The sequence below is a fragment of the Chenopodium album genome, chromosome 5 (assembly GCF_948465745.1).
Source record: "Chenopodium album chromosome 5, dcCheAlbu1.1, whole genome shotgun sequence".
In the NCBI taxonomy this organism is placed as follows: domain Eukaryota; kingdom Viridiplantae; phylum Streptophyta; class Magnoliopsida; order Caryophyllales; family Amaranthaceae; genus Chenopodium; species Chenopodium album.
The window spans coordinates 8635870-8651311 of NC_137838.1; the positions used below are offsets into that span (position 1 = coordinate 8635870).

The 15442-nt window shown below is 37.4% G+C and overlaps 1 protein-coding gene across 2 annotated transcripts; it reads right to left on the reverse strand.

Annotated features, from left to right (window-relative positions):
* Nucleotides 1–10613: 10613 nt before the first annotated feature.
* LOC145631792 (putative disease resistance protein RGA1) lies at nt 10614–14761 on the reverse strand. 2 transcript variants are annotated; one of them, XM_081683968.1, is made up of 2 exons: nt 11933–14759; nt 10614–11776 (listed from the first exon to the last, which is right to left on the reverse strand). In XM_081683968.1, the coding sequence occupies exons 1-2, from the start codon at nt 14601–14603 to the stop codon at nt 11274–11276; spliced, it is 3174 nt and encodes a 1057-aa protein (XP_081540094.1). In that variant the 5' UTR covers nt 14604–14759; the 3' UTR covers nt 10614–11273. The 2 variants fall into 2 exon arrangements, with proteins under 2 accessions (XP_081540094.1, XP_081540095.1); XM_081683969.1 differs by having other exon boundaries at nt 11529–11776; nt 12006–14761.
* Between the last annotated feature and the right edge of the window lie 681 nt (nt 14762–15442).

Here is a 15442-nt window from a genome sequence, read left to right on the forward strand (position 1 = left end):
CAGTTATTAATTTATCAATTTTTTCATTTTTGGTTTTATATTTATTTAAAAAAAAGTCTTTGGAAATTATAAGTAAAACAAATCAATTACTTGGATATAAGTTTGCAATGATCTTAAGATCGTAATAATGATAATGGGTAATTATGATTAACTGAATCCCTCACCAAAAAATAAAAAAAAAAAAAAAAAAAAACAAGAAAAAAAAAATCCTTAAGGTTTTAGGTTTTATGTTAATCATAATGGTAATTATGATTAACGTTCTCCTCACACCTTATTTATTTCTTATTATAAGAAATAGAGCAGATTATAAGTTGTATATGATATCCAGAGGAAAAAAGCTATGAACTGTATTCGGAATAAAATAATAAAGAAAAATATATGTAAATCGGTTGGAGGTGTCGTCGAGGCTTTAAGGTTTAGGTTCTAGTGGATCAGGGTATGAGGTTATGAGGTTTAGGGTTGAGGGTTTAGGGTTTAGTCAAGGGTTCAGGATTTAGGGTTGACGGTTTAGGGTTGAGGAAAATAATTACAAACCCGTTTTTACCCGTCAAAACCCGAATTTAACCCGACTTGTTACTAACCTGACCTGAATTTAACCCGACCCTTTCCTAACTCGACCCGAATTTAACCCAACCTGTTACAAACCCGACCCGAAATTAACCCGACTTGTTATTGACCTGACCCAAATTCAACCCGACCTGATTTTAACCTGCAAATTATTGACTTGAAGATAACCCAACTTTATTGACTTGAAGATAACCCAAATTATTTTAACCTGCAAATTATTGACCCGAACCTCCAAAATTTTCTCAAAAAGTGTGGATGTAAGCCTTCAATTTATGAATTTTTTAACTTTTTTCCGCGCGGAAAGAAAAATTGGCGAAATATTTACCATTATCTCTAATACTCTCCGGGCGTCCAATTGGGTGGGTGGAACCATCCAATTTGCCTTTAAACGGCCAATTTATCGGTTTACAACTTGCGCCGCGATTTCATTAACTCAAGTCTACTACAAACATTTATGACAACATATAATGATCATATATGGTTCCAAACGGTATTATATGACTCCGAGATGTATCCTCTATAATCTAAAGGCTTTTCGACACCGGATCCCGAAACCTCCAAAATTGCTCAAAAAGTGTGGATATTAGCCTTTAATTTTGGAATTTTTGACTATTTTTTCTCGGAAATAAACATTGCCGAATTGTTTACCATGTTCCCTAATACCCCCCGTGAGTCCAATTGCATGAACCATCCAATTTGTCTTTTAACGACCAATTACCGGTATACAATTGCATGAGGGTTTAGACATGGGTTCATGACCGGGGTAATTAAAAATTTTAAACAGTAAAATAAACACTGGCAGAACAAATCAAACTAATTGTTTGGAAAATAACTTTGATCTATCCTTCTTTAACAAAAAGTTTTAATGACACATGTGGATAATGACATTCTATAGAAAAAAAAAATAAAAAAATAAACAAGGATAGATACCAAAAAATAAAAATAAACAAAATAAATAAATAAATAAAAATAAACCAATAAATAAATAAATAAATAAAAATAAAAAATAAATAAATAATGACCATTTTTATTACCTCTAATAATGTCAGTTTGGATTGTCATCGTTTACCATTTAATTTTCAAATTGTGAAAGACATTTTTGTTCCTCAACCCTTAACTATGAACACAGCTAAGAAATCTATTAACAATGACTTGGCAAACCTGCAGATTGGAAGGATCAACAACCAAAAAATTTCATATCACCCAAAAAATCCTGCAATGTACTTCAAGATTGTTTTCCCGAGCACTGAGTCGGAAATGAAATTCAACACAATAAAATACTACTACACCGACACCAACACTAGTCCAGCTTTTGAGATTCCATTGAAAATGCTACACGACGAACTGTGTAGCAATCCTGAAGACGGTGCTTGCTTAGGAACGCCATTCCGGGTTATGAAATTAGCAAATGGGGATGAAAAACCTGCGTACATGCCCCTAATATCTGATCTGGAAGGTTACATGCATCCCGATGGGGCTTTGTTTGTGAAATGGTACTGTCGTCGCCACTGTGCATCTCTACCAGAATACATACCCCGTGAGATAGTCTCAATTTTCGACATGAAACTGATGGTAAACCCAGATGAGCTACCATTGTTTGCTGTCCCAACAACAGAGCGTGAGGTCTTTTTTGGAGCAACAAAATTAGGAATTCATGTGATGGAAGTCCAACACCGCCTGTCAGTCATATCGGTGGAAGTCAATGCAGACGTCACAAAGTTAACCGGATCAAGATATTCCCATGTTAAAGTAAGCTCAAATATAGCAAATGAATTACACGGGCAAGGTAGCCATGAAAAAGGGTCCATCGTTATAATTTGGAATGCAAGGAACATCCACCGCCCCTCGTTTGCAGAAAATTTCCGCAGACTGCACGTCAGATTTTCGCCAATGCTAGTTGTAATAACAGAGGCTAGATCAAAGTGGCCCTTTCTCGAGACCGTAAAGAAGGACGTAGAGCTAAATTACATGTTTGATTCGATTAGCCCTCCATCAGGTGTAGGTGGAGTTGCACTTGCGTGGGATAATCGTGTGGAGCCATATTTCGTGCATAGGAAAGCTTTATTGTACGGCCACTTACTGAGCGTTAATACAATCGTAAGTCTATTAGTTTAGTTATCTAAATCATAGCAACTTAAGTCTTATGCAAAATACATCTTAATTCGTGTTATGTGATATGTTTTCAGCCCAGCTTTAAAGTAAGTCGTGGAGCACCATTAGTAATTCCAGAGGGAAAGCACTACCTAGCGGAATCGGATAGTAGTGATGAAGAACCGAACGATGTCATGGCGGAGTGGTACATAAATTCAGGGTTGGACGAAGACCCGTCTATCCACGACTGGGTGTTTTAAATAAGTCGTTTACTAAGCTACTTCGCTTAATTTGAAATTAGTTGGTAATTTGCAATTCCTAAATTAAATTTAACTACTAGTTTTGTTTGTAACTCCTAAGTAGTTAAGCTCCTTAATTTATGTGTGTTAAACTATGTGTGGTTTCATCTCTGTCTTAAGCTACTAATATGTTAGAGAAATTATGGTAGGTAATTTCAATGGAAAATAGTCCAAAGGTGCCATGTACCATTTCATATTGTACCATTTGATATCTGTCGTTTTAGTTGCATAAAATTGTAGCAACATATAACAAATCTTTCCATAAAGCTAACATGTCTTCCCTCTTGATTAGAGGCTGACATGAAAACACAAATGACAGTGACATTTCTCTATTTTGACGACCCTAAGTTTTTGTCTACATTCGCCTATACCTTAATTAGTGGACAAAGCTTTGGCGCAAAAATTTCCCGCCCACCAACAGTAAGAATTCCGCAAAGTTGGAAAAATTGGCGCCAGTAGTAGTGAATCCCTATATAAGTGTTAATATAGGGCGACCTATTGTAAGTTGTCTTCGTACATTTAACATTTACACAAAATGAAACAAAGTTTCTTAGAAATACCACTAAGTGTTTTTGTTCCACAAAAGCCATGTAGATTAGGAGTCACACAGAAGAGGGGCAAGCGTAGAGTTGTGAATAATAGGCGGGTAAAGGTCCCTAAGTTCCTGGTGGAGACTTATCAGCTGGGTGTGACCAATAGACCAGCACATCCAGTGGGTGGAAAAGCTAGGCTAGGGGCTGGTATTATTGGTGTTATGGGCTCATCCAAGCTATCTCCCGATGGCCTGGTTTCTGTCAAGATTGTGACTGCAAGGTCACTCGCTGCACGACTTTCAAGTGGGAAGAATGAACCAGGAGATGTTGTGGTGCTACAGAACAATAAGGTATACCCTGCCCACGTTCCAGACCTATCGGATTTGGCATTGCTACCAACCGCGTTAAAACTAGCTATAAGATGGGCACTGTTAAAGGACGGAGGAGAAAAAGGAAAGGGTATTCAGCATCTAGTCCCTACATGCATAAAAAACATACTGTACCAGGTTGCATCGTTACCCACCGTGATAGAATCCTTTAAGGTAACTCAAGGCGTCCACGAAATGGTTGTGAACAGCTACAGTGATGACGTGAAGCTGCTGCAAACTGAGGATAATGTAAGAGTCAACCATATATCTGTTGCCTGTTGTTGGTTAGGACAGCATCCTTTGGATGGCCGTAAAGCATCAATTACATTATGGGCAACGCCAGTTCTTCAACATGGTACGACCAAAATCTTAATATGGAACTGCAGAGATATGGGTAGGGAATTATTCCTAGAAGAATTAAGGTTGTTGGTTGATGTACACATGCCAGATATCGTGATATTGACAGAAATGGCAAGGTTCATATGTAAGAGCCTACATTGGATGTCAATCCACGGTTCAACTAAGTGTGGTGTCGTTGGGGGCGTTGTGCTCATGGTCCTGTCCAACATGGTCAAAGTAGGAGTTGAAGGACAAGACGGGCAATCGATAAAGTTGAGTATTAAATAATCGCATGAACATGGTCAAACAAAGAGTCGAAGGTCAACATGTATGAATGTTTTGGAATTTAGTAACGTAGTGTTTGTATTGATTTGTATGTGTATGTGCAAGTGTTTGGAGCCTTAGCCTTACTAAGATTCTAAATTAAATTGAATTTGTTATGTTTATTCTAATATAATATCTAAATAAAACAAAATCTTTTAAAAGTTTCCTTTTTTCTAAAATAAAAATTAGTTTTTTTTTAAGCTAAAAAAACAAAATTTAAATCTTTTTTCAAAGTGTACTTTTTTAAAAAAAGGAAATTGCTTTTTGTTTATTTTAATATATATATCTTAAAAAAAAAATTAAAAACACCTTAGAACTGTACTTTTACCTAAAGTGTAATTGATTTTGTCCTATCCAAACAAGATTCCTCCGGTTACATTGGTTGGAAGAAACGATTTATTAGTTGTGGTTTAGTATTCTTCTCTATAAAAGAAGTAAACACCTCCATAGTAAGGAGCACCTCTCATACACAACAAAAAAACCTAGTCCAAAAATTTTCTCACTGACACCATGGCTTATCCTCGTGGTTTTTATCCTGCTGTTGTAATCGGACCTTTCCATTTTTTTGAGCACAACCACCACCCTGAACCTGAAATGAACTTCAACGAGTATATCTACTTTTATAGTGAAAACGGTGGTTTTACTACTAAAGAAGTGGACGTTGACATCCTCCGATGCATTGTTGCAAAGCCAGAGGACAGGCAGCGCTTTATGAACAAGATGATGATGGTGAACGAGGCTGGAACTATTTCTCCGGCCCATTTACCAGTAACATCAAATGTGGTTGCTTTACGTGAGGTGCAGGCCATAATTGAGCGCTTGGAGGTTGAGCCGGTCGTGTATGAAGGCACAACCCCACTTATCCCTAAGCTGTTGTTGCCTTGGATAGATCCCAAGCCAATTCTGCCCCGTGCTGGGCCAATTTACACCCTTGGCCCGCGGAACTTGGACTGTGGGTTTGGATGCTACACAGATAAGTTCTTATTTGCCCAGGTGAGTAGTGTTTGTGATATTTCATAGTTTGTTTGTATGTTTTTGGTAATTTAGTACTAAATTACAGTAATATATTACAATTTTAGGTACGCGATCCTATGACCAATATCAACTTCACAGTGTTAGCAGACCAATTCATGAAGGAAGAACCCTCAAGTCGTTACCATGAAATCAAACTAACTCCTGAAGAAGAGGATGACAAGGCAGAACTAAGCCTCGGATCTAGCATTGTGTTATGGAATGCACGTCGCCTCACGAGACCATCGTTTGTGCCTCATTTTCGCGAAATTGTGGCCACCCACAACCCATTCCTGATGATTGTTACTGAAATTGGGGCACAAGCCATCAACTGCGAGAGGCAGCTCAGAAGGCTCGGAACAACCATGGCTTGGAAGGTGGACGAGGGCAATGGTTTAACTGGAGGGACGGTTGTGTTCTGGGATCCTGCTAGGGTTGAAGCTCAGATTATCGTGGCTGAAAGCAGCGCAATTGATCTCCGCATTGTTGGGACTGTGCGTGCCATTGAAGGTTAAGGTAATTTTTAAAACATATGACGCTATCTCACAGTTAACTTAACTTGACATACGAAACACTCTGACAAACGTTTGTTTTATTTCACAGGACTGGAGGATTGGATTTGGAAGCATATGTATCAGAAGGATGCTTATTATGAATGTCTTTATTTTTAGCTTATTTTAGTTATGTTATTTTAAATTGTGTATCACAAGGATTGGGGTTAAATTATGTTATGTTAACAAAATTATGTAATATTCAGATTGCAGTACTAATAGTTCTAATAGTTTGGGATGTAATGTAATGTTGTGTTATGTTAAGAAAATTATGCAGACTTATTTTAAGCGTGCTAATGTCATGTATTTTAATGAATCGTCTTAGATAGTGTGTGTTTTCATGCTCATATTTTAAATGGATCATTGAGTAGTGTTGTAAATAAATCACACAATGGGCCCAAAACAATACAAGAACAGAGTATTATAAATGGACCCAAAAAATAAGCCAATTGGGCATATTGGACAGTAGTGGTGTATATGGATCATACAATGGGCCCCAAAACATGTATTGGATTTGGGCCCGAAAAACAAGCTGATCTGCCATTTGGAGAGTAGTATCGTAAATGGATATTATGAATTATGATCTCAATTCTAAATACAATCCTATGTCTGATGGGTCGCATTAATCACGAGAATAAAGAAACATCAGTCCAATTGGTTATAAAATTTATTTGTAACACAAACTGGTGACAATTGAAGCAGGAAATCCATTACCTAGCAACACAGACTTGATTATCAATTGGACTTGAACCATGACTCTCCGTCCCCTTTGGTAGCTCTCCTTCGTCTTGGCTTAGGTGATGGAATGACTATAGACAACTCATTAATCTGCTGGAACGAATGAAGTTAGATCAGTGATGAGGCTGAGGTTATAACAATAACAGTATGAAGAATCTTTAACAACTTGGGTATTACTATACGAGTCAGGAGGTCCATTGCTATCCCTCGCGTCCAACGGGTGTCTTTCACCGTACGCGACATCCAACATCTGTACGATGAATGAGAAACGAGGTTATAAGAAAAAACATATCATCCAAGCAGTAACAAAGCAGGAACAACTAAATGAAACTCACTCCAGCAGCTCCAAAGTCACCGAAACAGCCATGTCTATAAACACGATCCTGCCTAGCAGCTTTAGACATGGCGTTATTGCCCCATACACTCACGCGCGGGAATGCACCCCAACGGATGGGATCAGCATTCAAACGATCCAGATATAACACCTGCAACACCAATGTACTATTCGGTCATTCAGTCTACACAACAGTAAGTATGTTTTAAGTATTTTTACCAAAATCCAATGTACACACCACGATGAATAACAAACAACCACCGCTTCCGGCAGCGTGTCCTCTAGAATAAAACTTCCTGGCAAAGGAGGTGACACTGGAAATAAATTTGGATATAACAAGCCCACACCAATCATATTCAGCACAATCCTTTGCACAAGTCAGAGCAGGCAACATATCAGGTGAAATTCTTGGAGATTGCGTGGGACAGAGAACCATGTGCAGCGAAAGGAGGAGAAACAATGTCTTAAATTCAACTTCATCCTTATCTTCCCAATCACCTTCCACTCTATCCATTACTGCAGAGTTAACTAGAATTCCTTTCACATTATAAACACGGCCTTTAGTGCATTTTGTCTCCCATGACTGGCCATACTTCCTTAACAATTCCTCAACATCACCCTTCACATGGTCATTCATTCTGCTCTTCGAAGGAACAACCTTACCACCATTTGGAATGCCAAAAATCCAATACACTTGGTTCTGTGACAATTTGAACTCTGTTCCATCAAAGCATATTAACATTTTCTTAAGAGGATCAATTCGACTAAGCAACCAATACGCCAATTGCCTTGGAAGATGCATGCCTGAAGCTAGAAATAATAATCCCCCAAACCCCATTTCACCCACCCACTTCTTCCGTTTGTCATCAAACTTTTGGCAGATTCTACCAAAAGACTCGATACGACATGTCAAATTCGGTGCCTATGTAACACAACAACAGGTGAAGTATCTCAGTAACATATTGCAACCATTTCGTTCATCACAAGGCACTAATACCATAAAATTTGGATTTGGAGCATATGGAGCATACCTTTGTCCGACTAGAAGAGTGATATTTCAACACTTCACCTTTTGCTTTGACCTGACCCCCCACACTCAGTCGGTTGTCCTACATATACCATTTTTCACAATTAGATGCTCAGGTGATCTAGGGAAACACAGAAATACATCTGGAATACCGTAAATTACTTACCTTAAAGATTGCGGAATGCAGTTGTACAAATTTTGGGCCCTTTGTAGTATCACCAAACATTGAACTTCCACTCTAAAAACGAGCATATATTTCAAACAATAAACAAAACCTCATAAAAGTTGAAATTTCAGCCCTGATGCAGTTAAAAATCAATCATACCTTCTCTTCAACTGTTTGTTGTGAACTCCTAACACAATTTGCCTACATGTTATGACCACATCATTGACATTAGATAAACATTCCCTTAAACACCCAGTGATCAATTATGTTTAAGTAAGTTCAAAGCTAATACCTTGGACTGCTTTCTCGTTTTTGTCATTTATCAACCTAAAATAAGATATGTTAAACATACGCATCATAATTGGTGCTAAAATTACAGCAATGCCTCCCAATTCAGATCTTTAGAACTCCTAATCGAGCACTAACGCATCCAATTAAATCCAAATTACAAATACATGCAATGATTATGATTCAAATGTTACTCAAGTTTACTCAAGTCAATCAAAGTAGAAATTCGGTTGTTAGATATGCGATTCAAATAACAATAATTTCAGTACTTCATAATCGAATCAAATAACATGAATTTCAGAACATTCAACCGTTCGTGTAATTCAGGAAATTCAAAAACATGCAACCATAGTATCGAATTCAGGCAATTCAACAACAAAGCTATGTCAAAAGCTTACCTGTAAAGAAGGAGTCACATTCAATAGCTTAGCCCGAGTCTATTTACCGCCGATTAACTATGTAACGAAGCTGCAACAATCCCGACAATACCGACTGATTGAACTTTGCTCGGTCTGAAATTCGATACTACCCCCAAATTTACAAAATGAAACCCTAAAACTCTAATTGAAATTCAATTGAAATTAATAGAGTTAATCCCTTTTATTTTTGTTTTTTGAGTTTTTTTTTTTCAAAAAAGATGAAATTCAAAATTAATTCTTCGACAGAGTAACATTAATGCATGAGAGAGGTATAGACGTAGGAAACTCCAGTTAACCATGGTTAACTCACTTTTCACTAACGTCGTGTGTAGAAAGTTAAAAGCAAAGATACCCAGTCAAAGTTCAATTCCGGATATACCCCTATTTCGGTTGCTCAATTTGACGAAACTGACCCTTGATAAACGTCTTTTGTTTATCTGGGAGATCAACCTGGGCACGCTCGTACTTATACGAAGTATATCATATCATACCTTTTTAGTTAAAAAGAGAATAACAAACATATGATTATAAAAATAATTACAACTAAAATTTTTGTCTTTGACTAATGTCTTCAGCGTTCAAGGCGTTGACCCTATATGCTCGGCCAGTCACATGATAGGTGGCATTGTTGGTGGGGCATGGAAAAATAAAGGTTTTAAAAGTTCACGTGATTGGCAAGTAGGTGGTCAACGCCAGAAAAACTAGTCAACGGTGAAAATCTGGTGAAAAAGTAGTCTTTTACAACATTTCATTTTAATAGGTAGTTTCTTACAATATTTTTTTTTATTAGGTAGTTTCTCACAAAAAATGGCTTTTAATAGGTAGTTTTTGACAAAAAGCCCTATATATATTGAAACATATATATTGAAACTTATTATAGTGTTTGTGTTTTAATCTAGTTTAATTAGGGAACAAGGTTAGAAAGTATGCCTTGAAAAAGTTTGGTACATTGCGTTGGAGTGAGCAACCCCTTTGTGCCCTTAGATGAGGCTTGAAAGTTGAAATTAGAAAATTTGGCTGCTATTTTATTTATTTTTTATAATACAGATTAAAGAAAAGCTAATAAATGATTTTCCATTGATTATATAATTTGATGGTGAATGTCATTTAGATTAGTTGCTTAGAGTTTTAAATGTTGGTAGTCTTGAAACCAAATACATAGATTAAATTCTTTTTACCTCATTTGTATTTAGTACTTCGTAACACATTAATCTTGACGTACGAATTAATCCGATAAATTGAATCTCTTATGAGGAATGAACAGATCGGGTTTCATGAGTCCTCTTCCCAGCCCATATCACATTAATCAAAAGAACATTGGGATTCAAATGAGTTAGGCTTAAGATTTTGACTATAAATGGTTAAACATTCTACGAGGTTTTAAGTTTTAACCATAAACAATACAATGACTGTCGACTGTAACAAGAAAATATGAAACAAGCCGCAAATTATGCCACAAAACACAAGGTCTATAAAGCAATAAAATATATAGCAGTAATGTTTAGTTGGAACATTTAGCTTGCTGCTTGTATGCTGGATTTTAAATATACAATTGTCCTTTTAATAATGAAAAACCTCGTGATTTGAGTAAATTTCATTAATCAATATATATTACAACAAGAGTTCTAATTATGGAATATATTAGGAATCCAATAAAAAGTTTGTAAATAATTATTTTACATAAAACGGAGTACATATACATATCTTAGGAAGAGAACACAATGTGTAGATTGATATTCTGATATTCTCCGTCAAACCAGCCTTGTTGCCCTTGTACCAGCGAATTTCTAAACCCCTTTAGTACCTGCACAATGTACAATACTAAGTAGTGAACATCCTACATACGGAACGTGCACTATAATAAGTACTCTCTTTGTCTGATTTTCCATTAACATTTTTATTATTAGCGTAATTTGAACAAGTATTGTGGCATTTAATCTGGACAAAGATGTAATAATAACATAATAAGTAAAATGTATCAGTAAAACTGAAATGGAGAGCTTGATTCTAATACAGCATTTAATAGAGCATATAAACTTTAATTGTTGACCATGTTTATTATGATGGATTTTCTATTGTAAAATTTCATACTTGATTTTCTTGAAATATGGAACAAATATATAACCATTTACAGCAGAATTACTATTAGGAAAGGACCTAAGAGGTAAATCAGTTTTGGCAAACTTATAACAGAGCAACTCCAAACTGAGAAAACAAGTCATAAACATTTCCCGTTAAATGTTATGGTGGGAATGTGTTTAATGTAAGGCCAATCCTCCCCGGGGGGATCTTTTTGGCATCTACTCTTCAGGCTCTCTGAACATCCACTGAGCTCAAGTTTGTTCAGAGAGGTGAGTTTGGGCATCCAATTCGGTATTGATTCGAGTCTTTTGCAATACTGAATTTCAAGGGTTTCGAGGGCAGGCAAGGATTGCATCCAATCTGGCAGACTCACTAGCTGTGGGAGACTCTTAAATTTCAACTTTCGGAGGGAGTGATGAAGGGATCGCCATGGCCTGCAATCCTGTGTCTCTTCTGATAGCCTCACATTGGGACAATTGCCGCCTATCGATAACTCCTTTAAGGCAGTGAGATGCTCTAATCCTCCACAAACACTCCTTAGTCTTTCACAGCTATTAAATTCCAAGATTCGCAGAGAAGATGAGCAGTTGCAAAACACGTCCTCAAATTCTTCAAAGCTCTCCAACTCCCCCCCAACATCTGAAAAAAAAAAACTTTCAAGACTCTGAAAAGCCACCATGGGAAGAGATTTCAACCACATCACATTGTCTATTATCACTTCCTTTAACGTGGGAATTGGAATACTATTACTTTTACTCGAATTTTCAAGACCAAACAATGACGGAGGAACCTCACCTATTTTTTCATCCCTCTTTGTTTGTAATATTTTCAGTCTTTTATTGAAGTTCAATAAAATTAAACTATTCACCTTGAGACACAGCGGAATACTTGTCAACTCTGGGCATCTCATTATATACAGGCAATTGAGACATAATTGCATGTTTTTGTAATCTTCAAGGAGATGAAGATCATCTCCCAATGCTTTCAACTTCGGCAAATCCCACAAAACAAGGATTTTCAAGGAGGGGAAGATTGATACTCCTTGAGCACATTCTGATCTGAAACCTGATGGATTAATCTCTATGTACTCTAACTTGGGCAAATTCTTAAGCCAGAGGACTTCGAGATGCCGCAAGTTTCCCAGACACGGTGGCATGAACTCCAACTCCTTGCAATCCACAAGATCAATACGTACAAGCTTTGTAATATGGGTTATCCATCTAGGCATTCTCACACCACGGTACCCCCTTATATCTAATCCCTCGAGATTCGAATGTGGTTGCAGCTCTTCCATAAATCTTGTTGCTCCCTCAGTATCCACACCTCCATCTACCTCCTGATGACAAAAACGAAAGGTAACGCCCTTGAGATGTTCCTTCCTACTTAGATATTGTCCTTCACTTCTGCCGTCATCTACCTTAACGGCATTTGTAGGCCACTTAAATTGGATTACAAGACGATCTTTGAGGTTGTTCATAGCCTTAAGATCTTCCAGTCCATCAAACCATTGCTTCGTAGTTGAATCACTCCCTTCACCACCCACTATAAAATTGCTTAGCATAAGAAGGTTTTTCAACTTACCCATTCCCTTGGGAAAACAAGTTAACTTGGAGCAATAATTTAAGTTTAAGGTTTGTAGATTACATAATTTTGTAATCGACTTCGGAAGCTCTTCTAGTCTGTGGTTCCCCGAGAGATCTAAATACCTCAAATGCAACAGATCGCCTATTGATTTTGGCAATGTCTTGATACTGATATCAGACAAATCCAATGCCCTAAGGCGAATGCAATTAGCCATTAATGCCTTAACATCTTCATGCTGGTAGCACACAGAGGGATAGCCAACAGAGAGATACGTTCGAATATGTGACTTGTCTAATGAACTTCTTGCATCTTTGTTTCTGGTAACAGACAGATGGCGAACTTTATTATTCAAGTTGCCTTCTAAGTTATCCGTTGCACAAATCTCTTGTTTGGTTACCATTTGAGCAACATCGTGCATGAGATCGTGTATCTTAACAACCGTAGAATCAATAATTTTTACGTGTTGAAAGAAACATCGTTGCAACAAAATTGAAAAATATTCCTCGGCAACATCTTCTATGCTTCGACCATCTGACGGGACAATATAGCCTTGTGCCATCCAGAGCCATATTAGCTTCTTCTTTTCTATCCTATAATCCTTAGGAAACAACGCACAATAGCTGAAACAACTTTTCAGTGGAGACTCGAGATTATAATAACTCAGCTTCAATATAGGCATGATGTCATTCTGGCTCTCTCCGAGGTTGGCTAATGGATTTTGCGCAAGTGATAGCCATACAGTCTTGTGTTGACCATATAAGAGACTTCCTATTACTCTTATAGCAAGAGGAACTCGAGCACATCGTTTTACAATATCTTGCCCGATCTTGACCATGTCGTCAGGAGGGTTAGACGATTGCAATCCAAAAGCCATCCTTTCAAACAAACACCAAGAATTCTCCTCTGACAACCCTTGGAGCTTGTATGTTAGACCATCTCCTATAATTCTTGCTGTCACTAGTGAACGTGTTGTTACCAAAATCCAGCTTCCTTTTTGACCTCCGATTAAGAATCTTTCCAGGTCAAGCCACTGATCACGCTTCTCAGACCATACATCGTCTAAAACAAGCAAGTATTTTTTGCCTGCTAGGTGATCGCGTAGCTGTTTTTGCACCTGATCCATGGTGAAGTCCTTATGAGGCTTGTCAGTAGCTGAAGCCAAAATCTTACAAAGAATATCTTTTACATCTAATTGCTTCTGATCTTGATCAGAGACACAAGTCCACAACTTCAATGGAAATTCTCTTGTAACCCTTGGATCGTTATGCACAAGTTGAGCAAGAGCTGTTTTGCCCAACCCTCCAATTCCCACAACCGTGAGAAAAGATACATCGCGTTGCACATTAGAATCGAGCATCATACCAACAATCTTCTCCAAGTCATCCTTCCTTCCAATGATATCACCAGCATCCACATAAGAACAGGTCTCGGGCCTTCTCCTCCGGATAGGCTCGGGATCATGCTTAAAGCTAAACTGAGTGTTATAAGCAATAGCATCCAATTTCTTTCTGATTTTCTTAACCCCTTTAGACATTCTGTAAGCAACCCCTTTATCAGAAAAGAAACGAGACACCTTTTTAGAGAGACTAACACCAGCCTCCAAGAGTTGCTTCTGCTCAGCAAGAGTAACAAACTCGTCCAGCAGATCATCGGCTTCAAAGACGGCATCCTTGAGCTCCCTGAGCCGATGTTGTGCTTCATGGGAGAGCTCCTGCTTGGCCTCTGCATCAAGAAGCACAGCATTGACAGCAGAAACAGTGCGTCGGAGATCATCAAGCTGGGATTTGTAGCCAAAGGATGAAAGGATCTCTTGAAGCTCTGAACACTGCAAAGCTGTAAGCAGAGTTTGAGCAGCTGATAGAACTGTGCCAACAATATCCATTTTTTTTTTTTTTTTTTTTTTTTTGAAAAAAAGATGTGAATGAATAAAATAATGGTTGCAAGCTCTACATTAAATCATATCATTGATATCTTGTAGCAAAAGGAGATAAGGTAGTGCTTCACTGTCATAATTTGGACCAATCATTTTTCTTATCGTTGATATCTTGTAGCAAAAGGAGATAAGGTAGTGCTATATTTTCATCTAAAGTAAGAGTATCAATGCCTCCACAAATTTGACTTTTTCTTTCCTGATTGTTACCGTTGTTTCACTGGTCTAGTGGGACTACCACTAAAACAATTTCTAGGAAAAGGGGCAAGGCCAAGGAGTAACCACGTACTCCCTTTCTTAAAGAATGTCCCGTACAATAATGCCCAAACTTCATATTAGTGTCAAGTCATAGGGATAAATTAGTGCTGGTTTTTTCAGTAAAAAAAATACGAAGTATAATACACCAGAACCAATGCAATAAGTGATATCTGAGCTTTTTAAATCCTCCGATCAGCACTCAGCAGCATCAAGATGTAAGGTTATGGTAGAATATACCAAAAAAAAAAAAACCTGATTTTTTTAAAGTGTCCTATTGGAGATTTTAGCACTATTCATGAAACATAATTTAACCAATGTTTGTGAAATATACATAAGAAATAATATAGTTTTATAGGTACTTGTTGAAGTTGTCTCGAATAGTAGATTATTAATATACTATTGTTATAATTTATAGTTATTGATAATTAAAATATTATTAGTCAAAGTTTTGCATCGGCATGCGTGATATGTCACTATGGGCACGTAGTACCACTGTATTGCAAGAGCATTATGGACCGACAGCCACCATGTAA